Source organism: Microcaecilia unicolor, chromosome 9 (genome assembly GCF_901765095.1).
Source record: "Microcaecilia unicolor chromosome 9, aMicUni1.1, whole genome shotgun sequence".
Taxonomy (NCBI): domain Eukaryota; kingdom Metazoa; phylum Chordata; class Amphibia; order Gymnophiona; family Siphonopidae; genus Microcaecilia; species Microcaecilia unicolor.
In genome coordinates, this window is record NC_044039.1 from 196,626,702 (window position 1) to 196,651,832 (window position 25,131).

At 46.8% G+C, this 25,131-nt stretch overlaps 1 protein-coding gene across 2 annotated transcripts in view; it reads right to left on the minus strand.

Moving 5' to 3' along the window:
* Nucleotides 1-25,131, minus strand: part of LOC115477050 (HHIP-like protein 1) — a 42,171-nt gene that overhangs the window by 11,268 nt on the left and 5,772 nt on the right. For both annotated transcript variants that reach the window (XM_030213664.1, XM_030213665.1), the window contains exons 2-6: nucleotides 17,762-18,408; nucleotides 15,228-15,371; nucleotides 8,923-9,251; nucleotides 4,998-5,124; nucleotides 2,240-2,385 (exon numbers count right to left, since the gene is read on the minus strand). In XM_030213664.1, coding sequence (XP_030069524.1) covers nucleotides 2,240-2,385; nucleotides 4,998-5,124; nucleotides 8,923-9,251; nucleotides 15,228-15,371; nucleotides 17,762-18,408 — 1,393 coding nt within the window. The remainder of the gene's footprint in view (nucleotides 1-2,239; nucleotides 2,386-4,997; nucleotides 5,125-8,922; nucleotides 9,252-15,227; nucleotides 15,372-17,761; nucleotides 18,409-25,131) is intronic.

A 25,131-nucleotide genomic window follows, 5' to 3' on the forward strand; every position in this document is an offset into this window, starting at 1 on the left:
TCATTTGTCAGAACAGAATACCGTAATAGCAGTATACTGTCCTGACCTGAGGAAAGAGGTTTTGGCTTCTGAAAGCTAACTGGAAAATATATTTGATCCAATAAATTGGTATCATCATATTTTCCATTTTTTTTTGTTTTATGTGTATTTGTTAACTTACACTAGTATAGTGATTGAAATATGCCAGGTTTTGAAATTTGCATCTGCGGGCAGGGGAATATCAGCAGCGCAGCAGGTAGGAAAGAACGGGGATTGGGGGGGCTGCGGCGGTAGAGGGGGTGACGGTAGGGTGGCGTTGGCTGCGGTGTTAGGGGGGCGTCGGGCAGTGGCCAGGCGGGGGGCCCAGACCACTCTGTCCGCCGCTGCTTACAGTTGATTCATTTCGTTATTTATTTATTTTTAAATTTATATATCACCTGTAACCTAGGTAGTTTCCATACAAATATACATAATAAGATTGAAAACAGAAGAGGACAGACATAATCATAAAGAAATCACAATAATACACTTCTTCACTCCTAGATTCAGTTATCAAAATGTAACAGCTCATAAAATACAGAACGATTCAACCTAACTAAGCCTTCCCACATGATTCTTATCGACGATTGTTATACATTGACCATGTTTCCCATTATCCTTATTGCTATCCCATATCCATTCCTCTCCATCTTCCTACGCCTACCTCCCAACGCTCATTTCCTTCTGCACCAAATTCCTCCTATGTTCAATGTACTTATCCGTTAACCCCATTAATATTGCGTTTACTACAAATTGTATATTCTTTTTTACGACTTTGTAATTCTTCATATTGTTACTATGTAAGCCGCATTGAGCCTGCCATGTGTGGGAAAGCGCGGGGTACAAATGTAATAAATAATTCATACTCTTATTTCTGCTGGACAGCAAGAAAAGCAAGCACATAGATTTATATCGTAGTGTAGGGAGAGGCTCTTAATTCTGGTTCTCAAGGGTCACAAACAGTCCCTGGTTCCAGGGTGAACCAGGCTATGCAGTGCTAGCCTGCTTCTGACTTCGACCACATGAATGCAAATATTTCCAATGAATTGTTGCTATGGATCTCCTGAAAACCAGACACTTTTGTGCCCCTGGCTGAGAACCCCTTGTGTAGACTGACAGTTTTTATGCTATAGCTTCCAAGGACTTCTGCATCCTTTCTCTAAATGTCCCTCACATCAAGCTAGGAAGACGCACTGTGAAAGATAAGTCACAGAGCTGCAGTGTCCCAAGGGGTCATTTCACAGATCCCGTGATTCCTTGTTAAAATGCACAACCTGCGACTATGAGAATTACTGTTTGCAGCAACTCCAGTCTTGTTAATAGCGGTTCAGTTTGTCGATTTTACCGGGAAACAAAGGAAGGATCACAGATTCCTTCTTACTCAGAGTCCCACTCCTATCATTTGCTTCAGGAAATCGGTAAGCAGAAATCGTGCATTTTGGCATGAGATTTTTCTATTCAGAAGCCAGCAGCCTCGGCTTGCCTCGCTCTCATAACTAAAAGGCTGTTGTGAGCCGCTGCCTAGCAGCCTGGCCAAAATTCAGAGCGAACAGTGTCTCTCCCACGGGCTGCGAGTACCACGTGCACGTTCCTTTTATAGTGCTTCAACTCTAGGCAGTTACATCAGTCGCAGCGTTACTCTGACGTCTGTCCAATGAAAAGCACTCATCTTTACTATTCAACAGACGAGATCACAGCCGCCTTAAGTACAAGCATCTGAGACTGCCATGTTTAACAAAGGAGTGGCAAAAAAGAGGGCGATCACTCCCTAAGAACCAAAGCTGAAAAAAATAAAACTCAAAACTAACACAGTAATCAGAATTCTTTGGAATTTTCATTAGATCTACCCTTCACTTCTGCTTCAGGTTTACTTCCCCCAGCTGTGGGCATAAAAGTGTGTGTTAGAGAATCACTGTATTTATTTATTTATTTACTTGTTACATTTGTATCCCACATTTTCCCACGTATTTGCAGGCTCAACGTGGCTTACATAGTACCGTATTAATACAGCAATCAGGCGTGAGAGGAAGTAACAAATTAATTAATGTATTCATTTTACTATTTATAATCTGCACTATCTAATATTCTAGGTAAACACAATACAACCATAATTAAAATCAAAACGCAAATATATTAAAAGAAACACACTAACATTAAACACATATTCAATCCCTAAATTTAATCCTGCAGGGTAGCGTAAGAGTATATTAAGCACAATTACCTGCCTCGTCTTCAGCAAATGAGATAATGTATTGGTAATAGTTATTGATGAGACCAGGGAATACGCAAGTCTGTCCAGTTCCCATACAAATTTCATTATATTCCCATTCACCAGTCTTACGATTCTCCTCCAGTGACATTAAACGTCTGCAACAGGGAACATAAAAAGTGACGGGCAAAAGACTTTTGCATCAAACCTCAGTCAGTATTACTTAATCAGGGCTGCCTGCAACAAGAATACTGGTGAACCCTGCTTCTGCGAATTTGGCATCAGTACAGAGGCAGCATCTGCAGGAGGTAGGAAAGGGGATCAGAAGTGCAGAGGCAGCATCCATAGGAGGAAGCAAATACATGATGCCCTGATGATCAGAAGCAAACTCCCTTATATGGTAGGAAGCCCTGCCCAGCGCATCCCAGGATGCACTGGGCAGGGCAAGGCACCGCCATTTTGAAGGTGGTGCTGGAAGGAGGAGGAAGTGCTACTCCCTCCTCCGCTCATTGATGAGGTACGGACCTATGGAGGAGGAGTCAGGGGCCGCTAGACACCAGGGTGGGTGGAGGTAGCAGCCGACTGGGCCACCAGGGATTTTGGGGGGGGGGGGGGGGTTAGGGGGGCTGGATATCCACCAGATTTCCAGCCAACTGGGCCCTTGTGTCAGGGGAGGGGTCCGAGGGACTGGAGGTCCATCAGAACTCCAGCCCCTGTGTTGCTGTCTGGGGGGGCTTGGGGGGACACCAAGCCACCAGGGCTGAGTGATGACAGGGGTCCAATGGACCTCCGTCTTCTGCGTTTGACAGGTCTGGGCTTTTGACAGCCTAGATCTGTCAAACAAGTGCAGGAGGATTGAGCTCAGGCACAATCCCCCCACACTTTTCCCCTATGATCAGAGCTAATACCATGCCTAAATTTGCATGTTATTAGCTCTCAGTTTAGAACAGCGCTGGGCTTCTGATCATCGGGGTATGAGGGCCTCTGGTACCAGACATCACCTAGCAACAGTAAGAGAGGATTTGGAGTCTCTCCTCCCTGGAAAGGGAGGTGGGGAAGTTTCCCAACCTCTCTGCCACAGAAGTAGCCAGGGGCAGAGCCATGGGTAAGCCTGGGCCCATCCACTTTTGCTTCAGACCCACCCAGCAGTGGCATACTATCAGCGTGGCCGACAGGAATCCCCAAGTCCCACCAGCTGAAGACACTGGCAGCCTGCCAAAGTTGTGACCCCCCCCCCCCATCAAAAACCATGACAATCAGTGCCCCAAGTTGCTGATGCCAGCACCCTGGACGGGGTGCTGACTGCCATAGTTTGATGGGTTTCACAAATTCAGTGGGCTGCTGACATCTTCGGCTAGTGGGGCTTGGGTAGGGTTACCATTTTGTGTCCTCTGAAAAAGAGGACACATGTCACGCCCCCTACCCCGCCCCGGGCCCCTGCCACGCCCCCTTCGGGTCCTCGTTCCGCCCCTATTCCCCGCCCCCCCCGTCACATACCCCCCCCTCACTTACTATCTAGCCCTGGTGGTCTAGTAGCGTCCTCTCTTCGGGGCAGGAAAGAGCCCCCTCTTTCCTGCCCGGAGCGCTGCCTGCCCTTGCCTGCTGCATCCTCCTCGGTCTGGCTGGGGATTCAAAATGGCCACCGAGAGTTGAAGCGGCCTCGCAAGAGTTCAACTCTCGGCGGCCATTTTGAATCCCCAGCCAGACTAAGAAGGATGATAGATAGGGGAGGCAGCGCTCTGGGCAGGAAAGAGGGGGCTCTTTCCTGCCCCGAAGACGTCACTAGACCACCAGGGAACATGGTAAGGGAGGGGACGGGAGACCAGACCCACGGCGCCCATCGCCCGCCCACATGCCCACCGCACGCACGCGCCTACCCACGCCCACGTTTGTCCAGAAATCCGGACAAACGTGGGCGCGGGCAAAATCCGCCGGACGCCCCGGACATGCCCTCAAAAAGAGGACATGTCCGGGGAAATCCGGACGAATGGTAACCCTAGGCTTGGGGATCCCTGCCAACCAAGGTATTTAATTTTAAAAGTTTGGTGGGGGGAGCAGAGTGAGAAAATGCATGCCCAACCAACCTGTCCATTGGCCCCACCCAAAAACTGACTTCTGGCTCTGCCACTGAAGTAGCTCAGATGAGGAACGAGGGTGGGTAATATAAGGAAGAAATTCCTCCATTATAGCTGGGAATGACTTGTAGGAGTGTTGGGTCCAGGCCAAACAATGGTCAAGAGTCCTGTCTTCAGTGCAGAGAGCCTCAGAGAAGCTGGTAGGATCAGTGGGATTGGGGGTAAAAGAGTTGCCCATAGGTTTACCCCACTGCATCTGGTTTCTCTAAGAAAGAGAGGACTGCATGTCCACAGATGCTGTGGAGCACAGCCAGGGCATAAGCAACTATCCCTTGGTTCTGGAAGAAACTGAGCATCGGATTTATTAATTATAGATGTGTTAAAAAGCAGTGTTTATTCCTGCTCCACTGCTCTGCATGCTTTCTGCTTTAAATAGCTTTGCTACTGCTTGTCATAAACACTATTCTTACAAAACATAAAATGTGACATTAATTCCAGCCTGCTGTTTTTCTGTTCCTCCCACACATGCAAACAGGAGACATGGTGCTCACTCGTCACGCAGAACACTAATGTGAGTCATGCATGTGAATCAACAATGTGGACCTCAGGAGAGCCAGGGCTGGTTAGCCAGGGGCACAGAGGAAGAATGTGTGAAAGAAGAGAAAGTTTCAGTGCTGGTCTTGGGCTTTACTTACCCGCTCATAAAATCACCAAATATGTACAGTCCATTTAAATTTGGAGACTCGCATCCTCGATAGACATACCCTCCTGTAACAGATTTCCCCATTTTGTGTGGATAAGCAAAAATCGGAAGGACATCATCTGTTGTAAGGGAAAATAAGACAGAATTGCTTGCCTCATGTGATGTAACTAGATTCTATTTTAAGTGTGTGAGGTGAGGAGCTGGTGGGGGGGGGAGGAGAGGTGAAATTTTCAAACAATCCATATAGCTTGACTATAGCTATTTTTAAAAGGAAATTTACACCTATGGGTATGCAGTGCCCACTGACTTTCACCTGCAGAAATTTCCTGGTAAACAAAGTGCACAGGTTAGAAAATCTGATCTGCATGCATCATTTCCTCACCCTGCCCTCTCTTCCCCTTCCTCAGTCCAGCTAATACGTGTGTGCGTTCTGGATCTGCAGCCACCTGCTGAGGACTGTCGTTGTGGTGGATGACTTATGCAGGTGAGTGTAAAAATAAAAATAGCATATACAAATGAACACACTTACTGGAGGATTCTATAAATGGCCCCTACAGTTAGGTGCTAATTCCGAGCCCAACATTTGGCATGGAAATGCGTTCTAACAGATGCAAGGCGCTGAAACGGCAGATCAGCGCGGAAATACACTTACATGCCCAGTTACAGGATAGCGCCTAAGTGCATCCATGTGCAAATGCAAAGAGGGTGTTCCCTTGGGAGGGGCATGGGTGGGTCAAGGGCATTCTGGAAAACTGCACACAGTATTATACAATACCACGGATCCACGTCCAACTGGTACCAGGGGCGTAGCCAGACCTCACGGTGGGAGGGGGCCAGAGCCCGAGGTTGGGGGCACATTTTGAGTGCCGCCCCCCCCGCCTCGCCCCCCCTACTGCCGCGCCTCCTTGCCGCTTCCCCTCACAAACAAATACCTTTGCTGGCGGGGGGGGGTCCCCAACCCCTGCCAGCCGAAGCCTTCTTCAGTGCCAGTCTCCGGCGCAGCCGCGTTCGCTGCCCTGCTCTTCTTTCTTCTTGCTCCTCCTGTGCACGCTGACGCTTCTTCTCAGTTTCACGTAAAGGAGCATCAGCATGCAGAGGAGGAGCAAGAAGAAAGAAGAGCAGGGCAGCGAACGCGGCTGCAGCGGAGCTCGGCGCTGAAGAAGGCTTCGGCTGGCGGGGTTGGGGACCCCCATGAGCCAATCCCGAGGCCCGGACGAAATTTGCGGGGGCCCAGGCCCCCATAGCTACGCCCCTGACTGGTTCACCAGGATTTACACCTGGTTTCAGTTGGTGTTCTCACACCTAAAGTAGGGTGAGGAATTCGGCGACTAACACTATTCTATAAAGAGCGCTCATCCCAATGCCCTTTAGAGAATAGCACTGGGTGACAACTTTTTCCACCCATATTTACTAAATCCAGCCCACAGTGCCAACCACGGCAGTTAGCCGGTCTAACTTCTGGAGTCTGAATATCGGTCCGTTTGTGTATACTTTCAGGGCTGCTAACAGACAGAGCTGGACCCGGAGCAGGGCCACTGCCCTAGCCCTGCCCCACCACTCGGGATGCCTCCCACTCCCCTTACCTTCCTGCTTCTTCTCCCTTGGTCTGTCACTCTCGCTGCTCCTGTGTGATGGGACCCGGATTATCACGTTAACACAATCACCTGGGTCCCGACACACAGAAGCAGGAGAGAGACAGACCTTGGCACCAAGCCCCGCTGGGAGGCTGGGCCCAGGGAATCTTGCCCCCCTCTTCTCGGCGGCCCTGTACTTTCACTCACACACAAACAGCACTGCCAAGGGCTCCTACTTTTTCTGCTGGAGATTTAGAACCCGCCCATAGCTCCGCCCATCCCCACCTAGAGCTCCACCCCGATTTGCAGCTATGGCACCAGAAGTCGCCTCCCTTTCCAGTGGCAGCAGGAGATGCCTTAGTAAAATATCATCTCCTGCTGCCAGGGGACTAGTCCCACAGCTCTTATCATTAGACTGGTCCCCTGCCAGCAGGAGATGACATTTCATTCAGGCATCTCTGGCTGCCAATGGAAGGGGAAATTCCTCAGAAGGAGATCCCAGTTCTTCTGCGGCAATGCAGGAGATGACCTGCAAAAGTGGGTGACTCTCCCCGAATGTGGGAGACTTGGCAGGTCTGCAAAAGGCAGGCACATTTCCATGGGTAATGCAAGGTACAACTTGCAGAAAGTACGTTTAAAATTGCCCAGATTAATGTCCTGTGCCCAATGCAATTCCTTCTCCTAGGTTGCCACCTTGTTGCTATGGTTCTTAATAGCACTATGACTTTGGGTTAACTGTGGTACAGTTCAACAGCACAACTGTCCACCGGATTCTATATATGGAACCTAAATTTAGGCATGCTGCCGAGATTTACACACAACTTAATTGCTTAACAAGCCATAAACTATCAATAACTGATTGCTAACAACCAATAATTGACGTTTATTGGCAATGCATAGGTTCTGCATACCCATCTGGCTGCACGCTATCCTCTAACACTAGGCGCCCAAATCTCATAGTGTTGTAATCCAAAAGGGGCGTTGCCATGGGAGGGGCATGAGCATCTCCAGGGCGTTCCAAAAAATTGTGCACGTTACAGAATACTGGCTCAGCATGTCCAACTTGGGCGCCAGCATTTTGCACTTGGTTTCAGCAGGTGTAAGTCTGGTGCCCAAAGCTTGGGCACGGGAACCGGTATTAAGCCCAATTCTAGGAAGGACATGAGCTCTTTATGGAACTGGGCTAGCGCTGATCTTTTCTGCCACCATTTTTGAGCGCGATTTATAGAATTTCCCTTCTGTATGCACCCTTCAACTTATGTGCATAGATCAGCTAAGTGTTAGCTTCTAAAACCACTGCCACAACTGCAAGAACAGGAAAGATTCAATCCAAAATCTATGTTCATGAGCCAGGCAGTTCATGGGTTAAAATGAGGTATCAAATAATACATCTGAAGTGAAAAAAACATGTTTCATAAACGTACACTAGAGACGATAGCCAAAACCAGGGGCGTAGCCAGACTTTGGCGGGAGGGGGGTCCAGAGCACGAGGTAAGGGGGTACATTTTAGCCCCCCCAGCCATTGCCACCCCCCTCCCGCCGCCAGCCCTCCCCCGCCATCGCCTACCTTTACTGGCGGGGGATCCCAACCCCCGCCAGCTGAGATCCTCTTCTTCCTTCATTCTGTTTCTGAGTCTGACGTGCAGGACGTCAGACTCAGAAACAGAACGAAGGAAGAAGAGGACCTCGGCTGGCGGGGGTTGGGGTGCCCCGCCAGCAAAGGTAAGAGACGGCGGGTTGACGGCGGGAGGGGGGGTCAAGAGGGTCATCGGCAGGGGGGTCCAGGGCCAAATCTACAGGGCCCCCGTGGCCCCATGTAGCTATGCCCCTGGCCAATACACAGAGTAATTATATATTACAAGAATGTGAATCAGTGGCAGTTCATATGAAGGCCCCCTCCCAAGCAAAATATTGAAAAAGGTGCCCAGAGCAGGGGGGATCCACCTCTGAAGATATGGGAGCAGCTGCAAAGGGCCCCCCTCCTTCCCTAGGTCCTCCTGCACTGCAGAGGTCACTGTTGTGAATCCATTAGAGTTCTAGTAATGCTATTCATAGATACCATTCATGTTACAATACTCATTTCCCATTTTTTTTAAATAAGCAATTGCACCATTCCAATAATATTCTGTTGAGCCACCAATCAAAATGAGATTATACCATTGATGCGATGCTCCACTATAGCTATTACAGAACTACTGAGCGCAGCTTAAAAGGGTGAAATGTTCTCTTCCAGGCTGTCACACGCCAGTCGGCGTCACTGAGAAAGCAGTTCCTGCAAACATTGTAACACCAGAACCAAGCAAGTGCACAGTTCAGTTAAATTACAGTTCAATGTGTAATTACCTAGAGAGGAATTGGCACAAAGTTTCTTATCATAACAGCTGAATCCTTCCCTTGCCCTCCAGCCATAATTTTTTCCTCTCTCTACAATGTCGACTTCTTCAAATTTATTCTGTCCTACATCTCCACAGAAAAGACGTCCTCTCCCCTCCTTTGTGTAGGGGTCACCCCTATCAAACGAGCATCGCCACATGTTCCTCACCCCATACGCATAGATTTCAGGTCGAGCTTTGGGGTTACTAACAAACGGGTTATCTGGAGGAATTCTATAAAGAGGCCCATGGTTGTTATTGTCCACGTCGATACGCAGAACTTTGCCTAACAAGGTTGACCTGTGGATATCAAAGGAAAAGAAAATATCCATTTAGTGATGATAATATACTTTATCACAGAATTAACACATGGAGAGAGTTGCTGGATCACTGGAAGAACAGCACACCAGAGGACAGCAGAGAAAGACCACAAGGAGGTCCATCTGGTATGACCATCTTCCTTCTTGTTGCAACATTCAACCCCTTGGCTTTCTTTCAACATACTCAGTTACTACTACTACTATAAATCATTTCTATAGCGCTACTACAGAACTATGTAACCGGGAGCTTCTCAAACCTGTCGGGTTTTAAGGATATCCACACTGAAAAAGCATGAGATACATTTCCATATGCATGGTTTCCACTGCATGCAGATTTTTCTCATGCATATTCAGTGTGGATATCCTGAAAACCGAACTGGCCCTGGGGTCTCCAGCACAGGTTTGGAAAGACCCCAGTCACACAGTCCTATAACTTTAAGTTACATGGTTAAGCATTCTTTAATAATTTAGAACAGCAGAGCTGGAATAAATGAAAAGATTCAGGAGGCAGTTAAAACAGAAATTAAATTATCAACAAGACCTGTTGCTCACTCAGATTTATGCTTCACCTGAGAGGTTAATGCTCAGAGCATCTGAAACCTCCCCCTGCCCAGTCACTTCCACCAGAACCCCAAGCAGGCAGCGTACTGAGGGGTTGATGCAGTAAAGTGAACTGGGCTTTGGGAACCGGTTAGCTTGGCTACAGCGCACAATTTTGTGGTCGCCCTATGTAAAAATGAGTTTTGCACATGAGCTAAACATGTGCCATGTGCCAAGTCCAACACACAAACAGCGCATTTACATGCGATGAAGCTACAATGTAGTACATTTAAAACGAATCGGAGAAAATGTTTCTTCACTCAGTGTGTAATTAAACTCTGGAATTCATTGCCAGAGAATGTGGTAAAAGTGGTTAGCTTAGCAGAGTTTTAAAAAGGTTTGGACGGCTTCCTAAAGGAAAAGTCCACAGACCATTATTAAATGGGCTTGGGGAAAATCCACTATTTCTGGGATAAGCAGCATAAAATGTTTAGTACTTTTTTGGGATCTTGCCAGGTATTTGTGACCTGGATTGGCCACTGTTGGAAACAGGATGCAATACTTATATGCATCCATGGTAATGAGATTATTGGCTATTCAGGGCAGATGCGGAGAAGTGTACAGCTGAGCACAATGCCAGGTCTGAAGAGGTGTAATAGTTACTTTGGAACTTCAGCATTACCGTTAGAGAGGATTTCATGCCTGTTTCTTCCCTTTACTGTAAGCATAATGATCTGCAGACGTAAAATATGTGGCACAGAAAAGAAAAATGTCTCTGGTTAATGTGAAAGCAGCTAAGTGTCATGAAAGGAGGGATCACAGTGAATAAGGCCAAAGCATGAGGATTCTGAAGATCGGTGAGGTTATAGCGATTCTTTTTCAGAAACAAAGACTGTTATTTACATGTGGAGAGGTAGAGCACTGGAAAATACCTGCATGAGGCTGACTTTTAGGCAATTCTACTACTGGCTAAGAGAGTAATTTTTTATAAAAAGTCACCTGGATTGAGAAGGCAGGAAGGCGCCTCGGTTATAGACATGTAGAGTCATCATAAAATACTACCGCATATCCTGCAGAAATCGCAGGTACAACACACCCGCATACATATACGCATGCTCAGAAGCAGGCAGAAATGTAACGTGCAGTAACATAGTAGATGACGGCAGAAAAAGACCTGCACGGTCCATCCAAGGTATAAATCTACACACATACAATACCCATGAATGCACACATTTTATGCCCAAATTCCATCCCAGGACCCGCTTGCACTTTTCCACGTGAGCTCAGTATGCACAAAAACGACTTTATAAAATTACCCCCTCAGACGGTGACTCTATAAGGCAGTTGCCTATTTTTAGGCATCTATCAGGAGTCTATTCTATAAAGGAAAAATAGGCGCTTGCTTTCCTTTACCGAATACTAGCACAAATACATGCATATATTTTAGGCATGACCACTTAAACCTGTCATAGATCTCATGTAAATGCTCACGTCAAGAATGTTAAAAATCATGTGTCACTTACACTTTAAATTGCAAGCTTCTGGGTTACTACTGTTACTATTTTAACAATTTAATTGCAATTTAAAGTGTAAGGGCTTTTTTTGAGGGGGTACTTGGGGGTACTGAGTACCAGCACCTTTCCCACTGTCTGCAAAAAATTGACCCATAGACCCCAAGTTTTAATGAAAGAGCTCAGGCTCTACACACCAATTCAGTGTTGTCATAGATTCTGTGACTGGTTGCAGGGGGCCTGGCTATTATGGGATGGGTCCCTCAGTGATTACCCCACTCCTGAAGGGTGGCCTAGCATTTGAGTACCGGCACCTTTTTTGTAGAAAAAACGCACTGATTTTAAGTAATCTAGAAAGGAAGAGTGGTAATCCGATTCAATTTACTATAGCACTCGGTATAGGACCTAAAGTGACTGACTGGGTTAAAAACTGGTTAAACGGAAGGAGACAGAGGGTAGTGGTAAATGGAGTTTGCTCTGAGGAAAAGGATGTTACAAGTGGTGTACAGGAGGGGTCAGTCCTTGAGCCGGCTCTTTTTAACATCTTCGTGAGTGATACTACAGAAGGGCTGTCTGGTAAGGTTTGTCTCTGTGTGGATGATACCAAACTCTGTAATAGGGTGGACACCACCAAGGGTGTGGATAGCATGAGGAAGGATCTGGCGAAGCTTGAAGAATGGTCAGAATATTGGCAACTAAAATTTAATGCTAGGAAGTGCAGGGTCATGCATTTGAGTCACAAAAACCCTAGAGAAAGGTACAGTATAGGGGGTGAAGAGCTTCTGTGTACGAAAGAAGAGTGGTACTTGGGGATGATTGTGTCGGATGACCTTAAGGTGGCCAAACAGGTAGAAAAGGCGACGCTCAAAGCCAGAAGGATGCTGAGGTGCATAAGGAGAGGGATGACTATCAGGAAAAAAGAGGTGATAGTGCCCTTGTGCAAGTCTCTGGTGAGGCCCCATTTAGAATACTGTGTGCAAATCTGGAGACCACCGTACTTACGGAAACATATAAACAGGATGGAGTTGGTCCAGAGGGCGGCTACAAAATTGGTCAGTGGTCTCGGTCATAAAATATATAGGGACAGGATCATGAACCTCAACAGGTATATGCTGGGATATGATAGAAATGTTTAAATACCTCAGTGGAGTTAATGTACGGGAGGTAAGCCTTTTTCAAATGAAGGAAACCTCTGGAATGAGAGGGCATAAGATGAAGTTAAGAGGAAATAGGCTTAGGACGAATCTGAGGAAATACTCTTTCATGGAAAGGGTGGTGGATGTATGGAATGGCCTCCTGGTGGAGGTCGTAGAGACGAAGACTGTGTTGGAGTTTAAGAAGGCATCAGACACGTTGGATCTTTTAGCAAAAGGAAGAGTTAGTGGTTGCTGAGGGTGGGCAGACTGGATAGGCAATATGTCCCTTATCTGCCATCATGTTTCTATGATTCACACACAGTAACTGTGCGCACTTTCCCCCAGATTCCACCCATGTGTCTGCATCGTACTTAGGCACCATTTTATAGAGTACCATGGAGCCAGAATAATGGCATTTATACATGCAAGTGACACATATGCATATATATGCCGGTATTCTGGTCATTTACATGTGTGCTTGACACCTAAACCAGTGGTGTAGCCAGACCTACTATTCTGGGTGGGCCTACAATTAATTTGAGTGGGCCCTTACAACTCCTCATCTTAGTTCAGCATTGCCTCTGTCCTTCCCAACCCTCCACCCCCAAAGACCAGAATCTTCCCCCTCTCTGAATCCTCCCATCCCTCTCCGGTGTACCTCAGAAGCATCCTGATGGCCACAGCGATTCATCTTTGCTGCCTGTACCAGCCCCCACAGGCTTCCCTCTGCCTCGTCCTGCGACCCCCCCCCCCAATGACATCACTTCCTGTTTCCTCACTAGTGGGATGCAACAGAGGGTGCAGATGCCAGGCCGCCGGAGGAGAGGAAGGGAGGGGAGTGAGGTGCTGCTGCTGGGTGGGCCTGAGCCAAGAATGGGTGGTTCTGTGCCCACCTGTAGCTATGCCACTGGCCTAAATGTTGGTGCCCTCCTTATAAAATTATCCCCTAACCCCCTCATTCTATTTAGGGCGCATGCAGATAAGTGCAATTGCTGCTAAATTGGCACTCAATTGGCTCATCTGAAGTCCTATTGATGATGTACACAGGATGGTACGATTCATGTGTTTATGTGCGCTGGGGACTAAGAACTACAGTACAGATTAATTTAACTGTTAACATAAAGACCCAGCTGATTTAGCTGAAAACTGTGAAGGCGTCCAAAGAAACGTTGGGGGGGAATGTAACAAACAAGTAGAAATGATACCATTTCTGTCTCTTGAGTAGTCATTGTGAAGGCCTGACTGGCCAGGGTTCACCTGACAGATGTCTGGGAATATGATTGAGGTCTATAAAATCCTGAGTGGTGCAGAACAGGTAAAAGTGAATTGATTTTTCACTCTTTCAAAAAGTACAAAGACCAGGGCACACTCAATAAAATTACACGGAAATGCTTTTAAAACAAATAGGAAGAATTTTTTTTTTTCATTCAAAGAATAGTTAAGCTCTGGAACTTGCTGCCAGAGGATGTGGTAACAGTGGTTAGCGTATCTGGCTTTAAAAAAAAGGTCTGGACAAGTTCCAGGAGTCTGTTATTGAGATGGACATGGGGGAAACCACGGTTTGCCCCGAGATTGGTAGCATGGACTGTTGCTACTAATTGGGTTTCTGTCAGGTACTTGTGACCTGGATTGGCCACTATTGGAAACAGGATACTGGGCTAGATGGACCATTGGTTTGACCCAGTATGGCTATTCTTTTGTTCTTACATGCAACTATTGGTCAAAATATCTCTGACTTCAGATCTTAGGGATATGCATTCATTAGCATGTATTTGGTTCATTAGTGCAGGCGAAACTGGTTTAAGACAGACTAACCTATGAATTATTGTGCCTTAAACCAATTAGTGCACATTAAAATGCTAGAGTGCATGTTCAAGTGGAGCTATTAAACAAATGTGTACATCAAACACCTGACAAATCTTAAACAGTAAAGTAACTAGATTTGCTTTACCTGTGCACATCCCTATTAGATATGACCAGTGGCGTAGCCAGTATGGGGCCACAGGGGCCTGGGCCCCCGTAGATTTGCCCCTGGACCCCCTGCTGATGACCTGACGACCCCCCCTCCCACCGCCAACCCTCCCCCACTGTCGCTGTGGGCTACCTTTGCTGGCGGGGGACCCCAACCCCCGCCAGCCGAGCCGAGGTCCTCTTCTTCCCAATCCCGCGCAAGGCTTCGTTCTAGTCTGATGTCCTGCACGTGCAGGACGTCAGAAACAGAATGAAGTCTTCGCGGGAAGAAGAGGACCTCCTCAGCTGGTGGGGATTGGGGTCCCCCGCCAGCAAAGGTAGCCCACAGCGACTGCGGGGCAGGGTTGGCGGCGGGAAGGGGGGGTCGAGAGGGTCATCATCAGGGGGGTCCAAGGCCAAATCTAGGGGGGCCAGGCCCCCTGGCCCCACATAGCTACGCCACTGCCCCACAGTAATCAGGTAGTGTGAAGTAATGTGCCCACGCTACCCAATTAGTGCAGGCACGCCTACTCTCCGCTCCCAGACATGCCACTTGTGCTAGAAAATAAAAAAATATTTCTCAGCACAGGATTAGCGCACGCTCAGCAGAACACTACCCTGGGATGCATCAACGCATCCCTCGGTAGTGCTGTTGTGCCTTAATATAAGGGCCCCTAAGTGTTTACACAAAAGTGCAAAAAATGGAGAATAAAGTTAAGAACAAGCAAGCTTATATTTTAGGTAACACAGTTATTATATTTTTCACAGCTTAATTACCCAGCGACGATACCTCTCCAGACAGAATGTGAAATAACATACATGTTTTGGGCGTTTCCAAACTTCCCAAATGGGTCACCTGCCATTCCTCCATCCCCGGTGAATATGTAAAGATATCCATCATCCCCAAAGAGCAGCTCTCCTCCATTGTGATTGGATGCAGGTTCATCTATCTCCATTACTATCCTATTCAAAAATACGGAAGAAAGAAAAGGCACATTGAATGAAAATGTATGTGCGAAGACCGTGAGGTAAACAAGTCAATGGCCATGCATATACAGAAAATGAAGGAAGTGGAGCCTCTAGGCAATGACATACCTACCTGGGTTGCCACCTGGAGCAGAGCAACCCCCTCCCCCAAGCGTGTCCCAACACCCTCCCTCCTCTGAACAAAGGGGTGCACTCAGCAGTCGTGAGGCTGTCGGCTCTGCCAGTCCCCTGTCCTGGAACAGGAAGTTCACATCAGAGGGGGCAGGGGACTGACAGAGCCGACAGCCACACGATTGCTCAGCGCACCCCTTGCTGCCTGCACTTGGGGTGGACCACTCCCACCGCCCCACCCTTGGTACGCTAGAATCCCTATGGGGAAAGTATTGGGCATGGGTTCAATAACTACAGTGGATTACAAAATCTAGAAAATAGAACTAAGGCAGAGGAACCTGTGTAGAACCTGTGAGGAACAAGCAAATCAATCTCTGCCATCAACATCTTGATTGGGGGGAGGGGGTCTGGAGAGAAGTCATTGTTAGTATCAGGTCATCAATCCATTAATTCTAGAAGGTCGTGTGCCCACATTTCCGACTAGCCTGCAAATCTGCAAGCACAACTTATAAAATAGTTCCATAACTTAATGATTTAATTAGCCACTAATTGGCCTTAACAACTAATTATTTGCTATAACTGGTGTTAATTGGCAGTTATGCATGTAACTACCCTTTAGTCCGGAGCTTCCCAAATTGTGGGTTGGGACCCTATGTTTGGGGTAATGACCTAAGTGGACTCTCCATCGGTGCATCATTATTCTGCACACAACTTTATCTGGCTGTAATCATAGGGTCACAGCCCAAAAAGATTTGAGAAGCATTACCTTATTCGGTATTCTATAAGTCGTGTACTCAAATTCTAGAGCACAGAACTCTGAGGGAGGTGTGGACCTGGGAGGGGCATGGGTGGGCCAGGGTATGTCAGACAGTTAGGCACAAGGGTTATAATATACTAATATTTATTTTATTTTTTGTTACATTTGTACTCCGCGCTTTCCCACTCATGGCAGGCTCAATGCGGCTTACATGGGGCAATGGAGGGTTAAGTGACTTGCCCAGAGTCACAAGGAGCTGCCTGTGCCTGAAGTGGGAATCAAACTCAGTTCAAACCAAAGTCCACCACCCTAACCACTAGGCCACTCCTCCACACAAGCATTTATGCCAGCCATCATGCCAGTTTAAGTGCTCAAGCCTAGAGTTAAATGCCTAGGGATCCACGCCGAAATCCAAGCGTATTCTATAGCTACACATGTAACTTAATTGGCTTAAAAAGCTACTGAGTGGTTCATAGCAAGTCTTAACATGCAATAATGAGCACTAATTGGCAAGAATTAGAATTTAGGAACACTACTCTATAACGAAATGCGCCTACATTTTAACATGCGCAGGCAAAAAGGGATGTGGTTATAGGTGTGGAAATGGGCATTTTGTGAGCATTCCAAAATTTGCACACCTACTTACAGAATATGGTCCAGTGCGTGTAAATTTACGCACAGGGATTTATGCAACATTTTCGTTGGTGTAAATGGATGCACGTACTTTTAGGCAGTAGAATACCAACTAAGCGTATTCTATATACCACGGCTAAATTAAGGCACGGCTTATAGAATACGCTTAGAGAGAACTGTTTACCGAGCAGATTTTTTAGGCACCATATACAGAATCTGGCCCTAAGTGTGTAAATGTAGGCTTACTCTAGTATTCTATAACGGCAGTTGCACACACTATTGCCATTATAGAGTTCTCACTTAGGGATAGAATTACCCTCTATGTCACAACAAACATAGGGGCCAATTCTATACCTGGGTACATAAGCAATCTTATAGATCACTAGCTAAGATGGCATTTACATGCCAACATTTAGGTGTGTCCACTTTAGAAGCCAATCAAATTTCGGTTTTGGTGTCAAAACTGGCCTGAAATCCATATTCGGCCATTATCCATATTTGGCCATTTTTGCCCGAAAATCCCTCCTGGACCAAAAGCACAACTACTCTCTGCTCTGCCTCCCCAACCGCTGCTGCCCTCCTACCACCCGTAGGACCTTTCCCTGGTGATCTAGTGGCCTCTTCGTGGGCAGGAGCAATCCCCAGTCACTCCTGCCCATGCTGGCTCCACAATCAAAATGGCTGCCGAGACTGCCGTGGAAGGTTGTAGCAGCCATTTTGAGTGGAGCTGGCGTAGGTTTAACACCAGCAGCAGACAGCAAACGCGCAGCCTGTCGCTGGTTGAATATCGAGCCCCCTGTTAATAAACATTTAAAAAGTAAATAAAATACATGTTTGAAAAATTTGTGCACTAACACACCAGTACCTTTCAGAAGCATGATCCACCACGTTCATATCAGCAGAGGAAATCTTGAACTCACTGATTCTAATTTTCTCATCAAACCCATCTTCCACCGAATAGTAGACGTACAATTTGCCATTATGTTTGAATTTAGGATGGAAAACAATTCCTAGAAAACCTCTTTCATCTCCTTCCCAGGGTGAAGTAAGGACCACGTCAGATATGTTCAGAAATGGTTTTTCGAGCCGGGCTCGGTTGGGGAGGTAGGCCCAAACTAAGCCCACTTGCTCTGCAACAAAAAAACGGTGAGTGCCGTCGTTCGCATGTACCATAGCCACAGGATTCTGTAGGCCATTCGCTACTTCTACCAGACACACTTGCAAACACCCTTCCGAGTCAGCAGTCATTAACCCAAGGTTTTGGTTAAGATTAGTATTTGATAGGAGTCGAGGAAAACAGTAGTCCACGTCATCAAGTGCCAAATAACGGCAGAACTTTCCCATGTGATTTTCCAGTGCTATTAGCTGTTTGTCTCCAGAGATATAACCAAATATGGACCTGCATTTTTGCAACACATCTATGCAATAATCGTCACAAAGCCCCGCAATGGTCCGCATGGGAGTTGAAGAATCTTCAGCGTCGTACAAGTGAGCAGCATAAGGAGAACATTCCTAACAGAAAGAGAGGACACATCTGAACAAAGTTATGGGCCTCAAGATGCAACACCTGTGAATACAAAACATCTGAAGCACACAAGTTCAGGAGATCTCTTTCCTAGAAAGGGTTACGGCAAAACAAATTCCTTCACCTTGGCTCTTCGTAGACCAATAATATCGTCAACCAGTAACCAGTTAAAGAACCAATAAGAATTTTAAGGGTAGAAGATAGAATTTGAGTGGTCCTGGTTGCTTAAATGTTTTCATTTCTGTTATTTCAGATTAGTGGTTCTCAACCCAGTCCTCGGGATGCACCCAGCCAGTCAGGTTTTCAGGATATCTGTAATGAATATTCAGGAGAGAGAGATCTGCACACAATGGAGGGGGGTGCATGCAAATCTCTCTCATGCATATTCATTGTGGGAATCCTGAAAACCTGACTGGCTAGACTGGGTTGAGAACCCCTGTTTTAGACTGTAAACCACTTAGATATGCCCTGGGGCCTGATTGACAGCCTAATACATAAAATTATTAAAAGTTGAATACAAGCAGTATACTAGAAATGAAATCTCCTGAAAATCCATAGCACAACTAACTACTATCATGCCTCAGTCAGACCTCATTGGCTGTGATAATCCCCCTGGGCACAAAGCTTGTGGACTGCTTGGATTGGACAGTGCTCCTAAGCAATGTGATAAAACGCAGGTATGATTATCCATAGCACTACGTTTTAAAGATCACTACTGGTATATTTAATCATGGGTTTGTCAACATTTCAGGAAAATGTTCACATATAAAAATGGGAGTTAATTAAAGGAGCTTGGTGATGTGTAGAGCAATTAAGTGGGCCGTTTATCAGCTGGGTTCACTTTAAATGTACGCTCTGCTGCAGGCGCAGTTACACTGAATTCTCCTATACTCCCTTCAAAATTTATATATTGAGCAAGTTAGAACCTGAGTTTCACTTATCAGATATATATATAGGGATTGGCTCATTTTTGAGTTGGTAATATGCAGCCATTTGCTACAGTGAAGAGTAAAATGCAGTGGCGTTCCTAGGCTGGCTGACACCCGGGGCGGATTGCCGATGCGCGACCCCCCCCCCCGCAAAATTACCCCCCCCCCCAGGTGCATTTTTACCTGCTGGGGGGAGTGCCGCGCGCCTGTTGGCTCCGAGTCCGCTCGTTCCCTGGCTGCTACTCCCTCTGCCCCGGATCAAGAAGTAACCTGTTCCGCACAGAGGGAGCAGCAGGGAGGGAACGAGCGGACTCGGAGCCAACAGGCATGCAGCACCCCCCCCCCCCCAGCGGCGTGCACCCGGAGTGGACCGCCCCCCCCCCTTGGTACGCCACTGGTAAAATGTTGCCCTTCCTGTCAGTGAATGGGCAGTGATTGGCTCATGCACTGACAGGAAGGGAGACTTTTGTTTTTTTAATGATGATGCTTTCCCTCTGGGTTTACTTCACTTCCCCTAACACCTTCCCAAAAAATCCCTGGTGATCTTGAGGTCATCCCACAATCCCTAGGGATGACCCCCCTGATTCCTACCCCGATACCACTAAAAAATTCCCCAGAGGTCTAGTGGACTGCCTCCCTGACCCCAGAGATGACCCCTCAAGTCCCTCCCAACACACCTCAAAAAAATTCCCTGGTGAACTAATGGACCCCATCTCCCTTCCCCAGAAATTCCCTCCAATTCCCCCCCCCTCCAAAAAAATCCCTGATCTAATAGACCCTGGCCCCCTCCCCTGCATACCTTTTAAGGAGTTTTATTTATTTATTTATTTAATTTCTTATATACCACCTACAAGTTTAAAAGCTACAGGAAGGAGCAAAAGGAGCACTCAGGGAGGACAAGGCTATAGCTGAGAGACCGAAAGAATTCTTTGCTTCTGTCTCTGTTTTATTGGTATATCTGATAAGTTACAACTAATTTTAGAGAGTGAACCTAAGTGTGATATTGTGCTTAGATAAGGAAATATAAGAAATCTACCTATACCAGAAATGGTTTTCAGAGGTGACGATGCGGAGGAACTGAAAGAAACCTCGGTGAACTTGGAAGATGTACTGAGCCAAATTGACAAGTTAAAGAGTGATAAATCACCTGGACCGGATGGTATACACCCCAGGGTATTGAAAGAACTCAAACATGAAATTGCTGATCTGCTGCTAGTGATCTCTAACCTGTCGTTAAAATTGTCCGTAGTACCTGAAGACTAGAGGATGGCCAATGTGAAACTGATTTTTAAAAATTGTCCAGGGGTGATCAGGGAAATTACAGATCAGTAAGCCTGACTTCAGTGCCGGGCAAAATAGTAGAAACTATTATAAAGAATAAAATTACAGAACACATAGGCAAACATGGTTTAATGGGACAGAGTCAGAATGGATTCAGCCAAGGGAGGTCTTGCCTCACCAATTTGCTTAATTTCTTTGAAGGCGTGAATAAACATGCTGATAAAGGTGAGCCAGTTTATGTAATGTATCTAGATTTTCAGACAGCTTTTGATAAAGTACCTCATGAGAGACTCCTGAGAAAATTAAAAAGTCATGGGATAGGAGGCAATGTCCTTCTGTGGTAAGAACTGGTTATTGGACAGGAAACAGAAGGTAGGGTTAAATGACCATTTTTTTCAATGGAGGAGAGTGAATAGTGGAGTGCCGCAGGGATCTGTACTGGGACTGGTGTTATTTAACGTATTTATAAATGATCTAGAAATCGGAATGACGAGCGAGGTGATTAAATTTGCAGATGACACGAAATGATTCAAAGTTGTCAAAACTTAGGCAGATTGTGAAAAATTGCAGGAAGATCTTAGGAAACTGGAAGACTGGTCATCCAAATGGCAGGTGAAATTTAATGTAGACAAATGCAAAGTGATACACATTGGAAAGAATAATCCGAATCATAGTTATCTGATGCTAGGGTCCACCTTAGGAGTCAGCACTCAAGAAAAAGACCTGGGTGTCAGTGTATACAATACGCTGAAATCTTCTGCCCAGTGTGAAGTAGCGGCCAAAAGAGCAAAGAGGATGCTAGGAATTATTAGGATGCAAAATAAGACCAAAAATATTATGGTGCCTCTGTATCACTCCATGGTGCGACCTCACGAGTACTGTGTTCAAGTCTGGTCGCCGTATCTCAAAAAACATACAGTGGAATTAGAAAAGGTTCAAAGAGCGACAAAAATGATAGGGGGGAATGGAACTGCTCCCATATGAGGAAAGGCTATAGAGGTTAGGGCTCTTCAACTTGGAAAGAAATGTCTGAGGGGGGATGTGATTGAGGTGTACAAAATCCTGAGTGGTATGGAGTGGGTGGTGGTGAATCGATTTTTCACTCATTCAAAAAGTACAAACACCAGGGGACACTCAATGAAACTGCATGGAAATACTTTTAAAAAACAAATAGCAGAAAATCTTTTTTTTCACTGACAGAATAGTTAAGCTCTGGAACTTGTTGCCGGAGGATGTGGTAACGGTGGTTAATATACCTGGGTTTTAAAAAGGTTTGGCCAAGTTCCTGGAGGAAAAGTCCATTGTCTGTTATTGAGATGGACGTGAAGGAAGCCACTGCTTGTCCTGGAATTGGTAGCATGGAAAGTGCTACTAATTGGGTTTCTGCCAGGTACTTGTGACCTGAATTGGCCACTGCTGGAAGCAGGATACTGGGCTAGATGGGCCATTGGTCTGACCCAGTATTGCTATTCTTATGTTCTTACAGAAGCGCTGTACATTCAGGTACAGTAAGTGTTTTTAAGTCCCTGGAGGGCTCACAATCTGCATTTGTAACTGAGGCAAGACAGGACTGATGCCCACTCACTTCTGCCTCCACCACCAACATCATTCAGAAAAGTGATACCTGACCCACACAGTGCATCCTGGGACACAGCACGCAAGGTCAGTCTGCCAAATGAAGCATAAAAGATGTAGCAGAATTAGAAAAGTTACAGAGAAGGCAATAAAAAGATAAAGGCGGTGGAACAACTCTCATATGAAGAAAGGCTAAAGAGGTTAGGACTCTACAGCTTAGAAAAGAGACAAATATAACACAGGTCTATGAGACTGCAAATCGCATGTTTACTGTTCAATGGCGTTCCGAGGGGCGCTGACACCCGGGGCGGATCGCCGATGCAGCCCCCCCCCCCCCGGCGAAGGGACAGCCCCCCACCCTGGTGAAAGAAACCCCTCCCGGGGGCACGCCGCTGGGGGGGGGTGCCGTGCGCCGGTCAGCGTTGTTCGTTTCCATGCTCCCTCTGCCTCAGAACAGGTTACTTCCTGTTCCGGGGCAAAGGGAGCATGGAAATGAACGACGCTGACCGGCGCGCGGCACCCCCCCAGCAGCGTGCACCTGGGGTGGAACGCCCCCACCGCCCCCCCCTTGGTACGCCACTGTTACGGTTTCCAAAAGTACAAGGACTAGGGGGCACACAATGAAGTTACTAAATAATACATTTAAAACAAATTGGGGAAAAAATATTTTTTCACTCAACATGTATTTAAGTTCTAGAACTCATTGCCAGAGAATGTAGCAAAAGCAGTTAGTGTCTTGTGGTTTACTAAAATATTTAGACAATCTCTACTAAAGGTGGACTTGGAGAAAAGCTACTGCTTATTCCTGTGATAAGCAGCATAGACTGTATTCTTTGGGATCCTGCCAGGTACTTATTAGCTAAATTGACCACTGTTGGAAACAGGATACTGAGCTTGATTGAACTTCAGTCTATCCCTAATACGGCAATTATGTATTTCTGCAATATTTTGGCAGACTAGCTCTGCATGAAGTCAGGCACTGCCATTTTGAAAGATTAGAACATAAGAACGTAAACGCTGCTATACTGGGACAGACCGAAGGTCCATCAAGCCCACTATCCTGTTTCCAACAGTGGCCAATCCTGGTCACAAGTACCTGGCAAGATCCCAGAACAGTAAAACAGATTTTATGCTGCTTATCCTAGAAATAAGCAGTGGACTTTCCCTATCCATCTTAATAATGTCTTTTGGACTTTTCTTTTAGGAAATTATCCAAACCTTTTTTAAACCCTTCTAAGCTAACTGCTTTTACCACATTCTCTAGCAACAAATTCCAGAGTTTAATTACACATTGCGTGAAGAAATATTTTCTCCAGTTTGTTTTACTTAGCCCCCTAGTCCTAGTATTTTTGGAAAGAGTAAACAAGCAATTCACATCTACCCGTTCCACTCTACTGGGTATTTTATAGTCCTCTATCATATCGCCCCTCTGCCGTTTTAGCCTTTCCTCATAGGGAAGTCGTCCCGTACCCTTTCTCACTTTCATCGCCCTTCTCTGTACCTTTTCTAATTCCTCCATATCTTTTTTGAGATACAGTGACCAGAATTACACAATATTCGAGGTGCTGTCACACCACTGAGTAATACAAAGAACATAAGGACATAAGACTAGCAGTACTGGGTCAAGCAATGGTCTATCCAGCCCAGTATCCTGCTTCCAACAGTGGCCAATCCAGGTCACAAGAACCTGGCAGAAACCCAATTAGTAGCAACATTCCATGCTACCAATCCCAGGGCAAGCAGTGGCTTCCCCCATGTCCATTATAACATTCTCATTATTTTGTTTTCCATTACTTTTCTAATAACTCCTAACATTCTATTCGCTTTCTTAGACGCTGCTGCACGCTAAGCTCAGGGTTTCAACATATCATCAACGATGAAACCTAACATAGTAACATAGTAGATGACGGCAGAAAAAGACCTGCACGGTCCATCCAGTCTGCCCAAGAAGATAAATTCATATGTGCTACTTTTTTTTATTTGTACTGTCCTCTTCAGTGCACAGACCGTATAAGTCTGGCCAGCCCTATCCCCGCCTCCCAACCACCAACCCCGCCTCCCAACCACCAGCTCTGGCACAGACCGTGTAAGTCTGCCCAGCACTATCCCCGCCTCCCAACCACCAACCCCGCCTCCCAACCACCAGCTCTGGCACAGATCGTATAAGTCTGCCCAGCACTATCCCTGCCACCCACCACCGGCTCTGGCACAGACCGTATAAGTCTGCCCAGCACTATCCCCGCCTCCTAACCACCAGCCCCGCCTCCCAACCACCAGCTCTGGCACAGACCGTATAAGTCTACCCAGCACTATCCCCGCCTCCCAACCACCAACCCCGCCTCCCAACCACCAACCCCGCCTCCCAACCACCAGCTCTGGCACAGACCGTATAAGTCTGCCCAGCACTATCCCTGCCACCTACCACCAGCTCTGGCACAGACCGTATAAGTCTGCCCACACTAGCCCCGCCTCCCAACCACCAGCTCTGCCACCCATTCTAGGCTAAGCTCCTTTTCCTGGGGTAGTGACTCCTAATGTTGAACCTTGCATCATGTAGCTATAGTTTGGGTTCCTCTTTCCCCCATGAATCACTTTGCACTTGCTCACATTCAGGCCCGCCAAGAGAGGGGATGGGGTGCAAAATTCCCCAGGGCCCAGCCTCCTGGGGGGGGGGGGGGGCTGGTGCCTGCCTGGCACTAGCATGGCTCGCCTGTTCCTGTGTCGCAGAGCTGAGTTATCATGTTAACTCTGCTCTGCCGGCCACAGGCCCTTCTTCCTGCCACGTCCTGCCTCCTGTGTAAAGCACTTCCTGTTTGGACGTGGGAGGAAGAAGGATCTGGGCAGCAGAACAGAGCTAGCAGGAGAGAATACATGCAAGTAAGCAGGCAGGGGGGGGCGTGGGCCTGGAGGGGGGTGGCGCGCGGG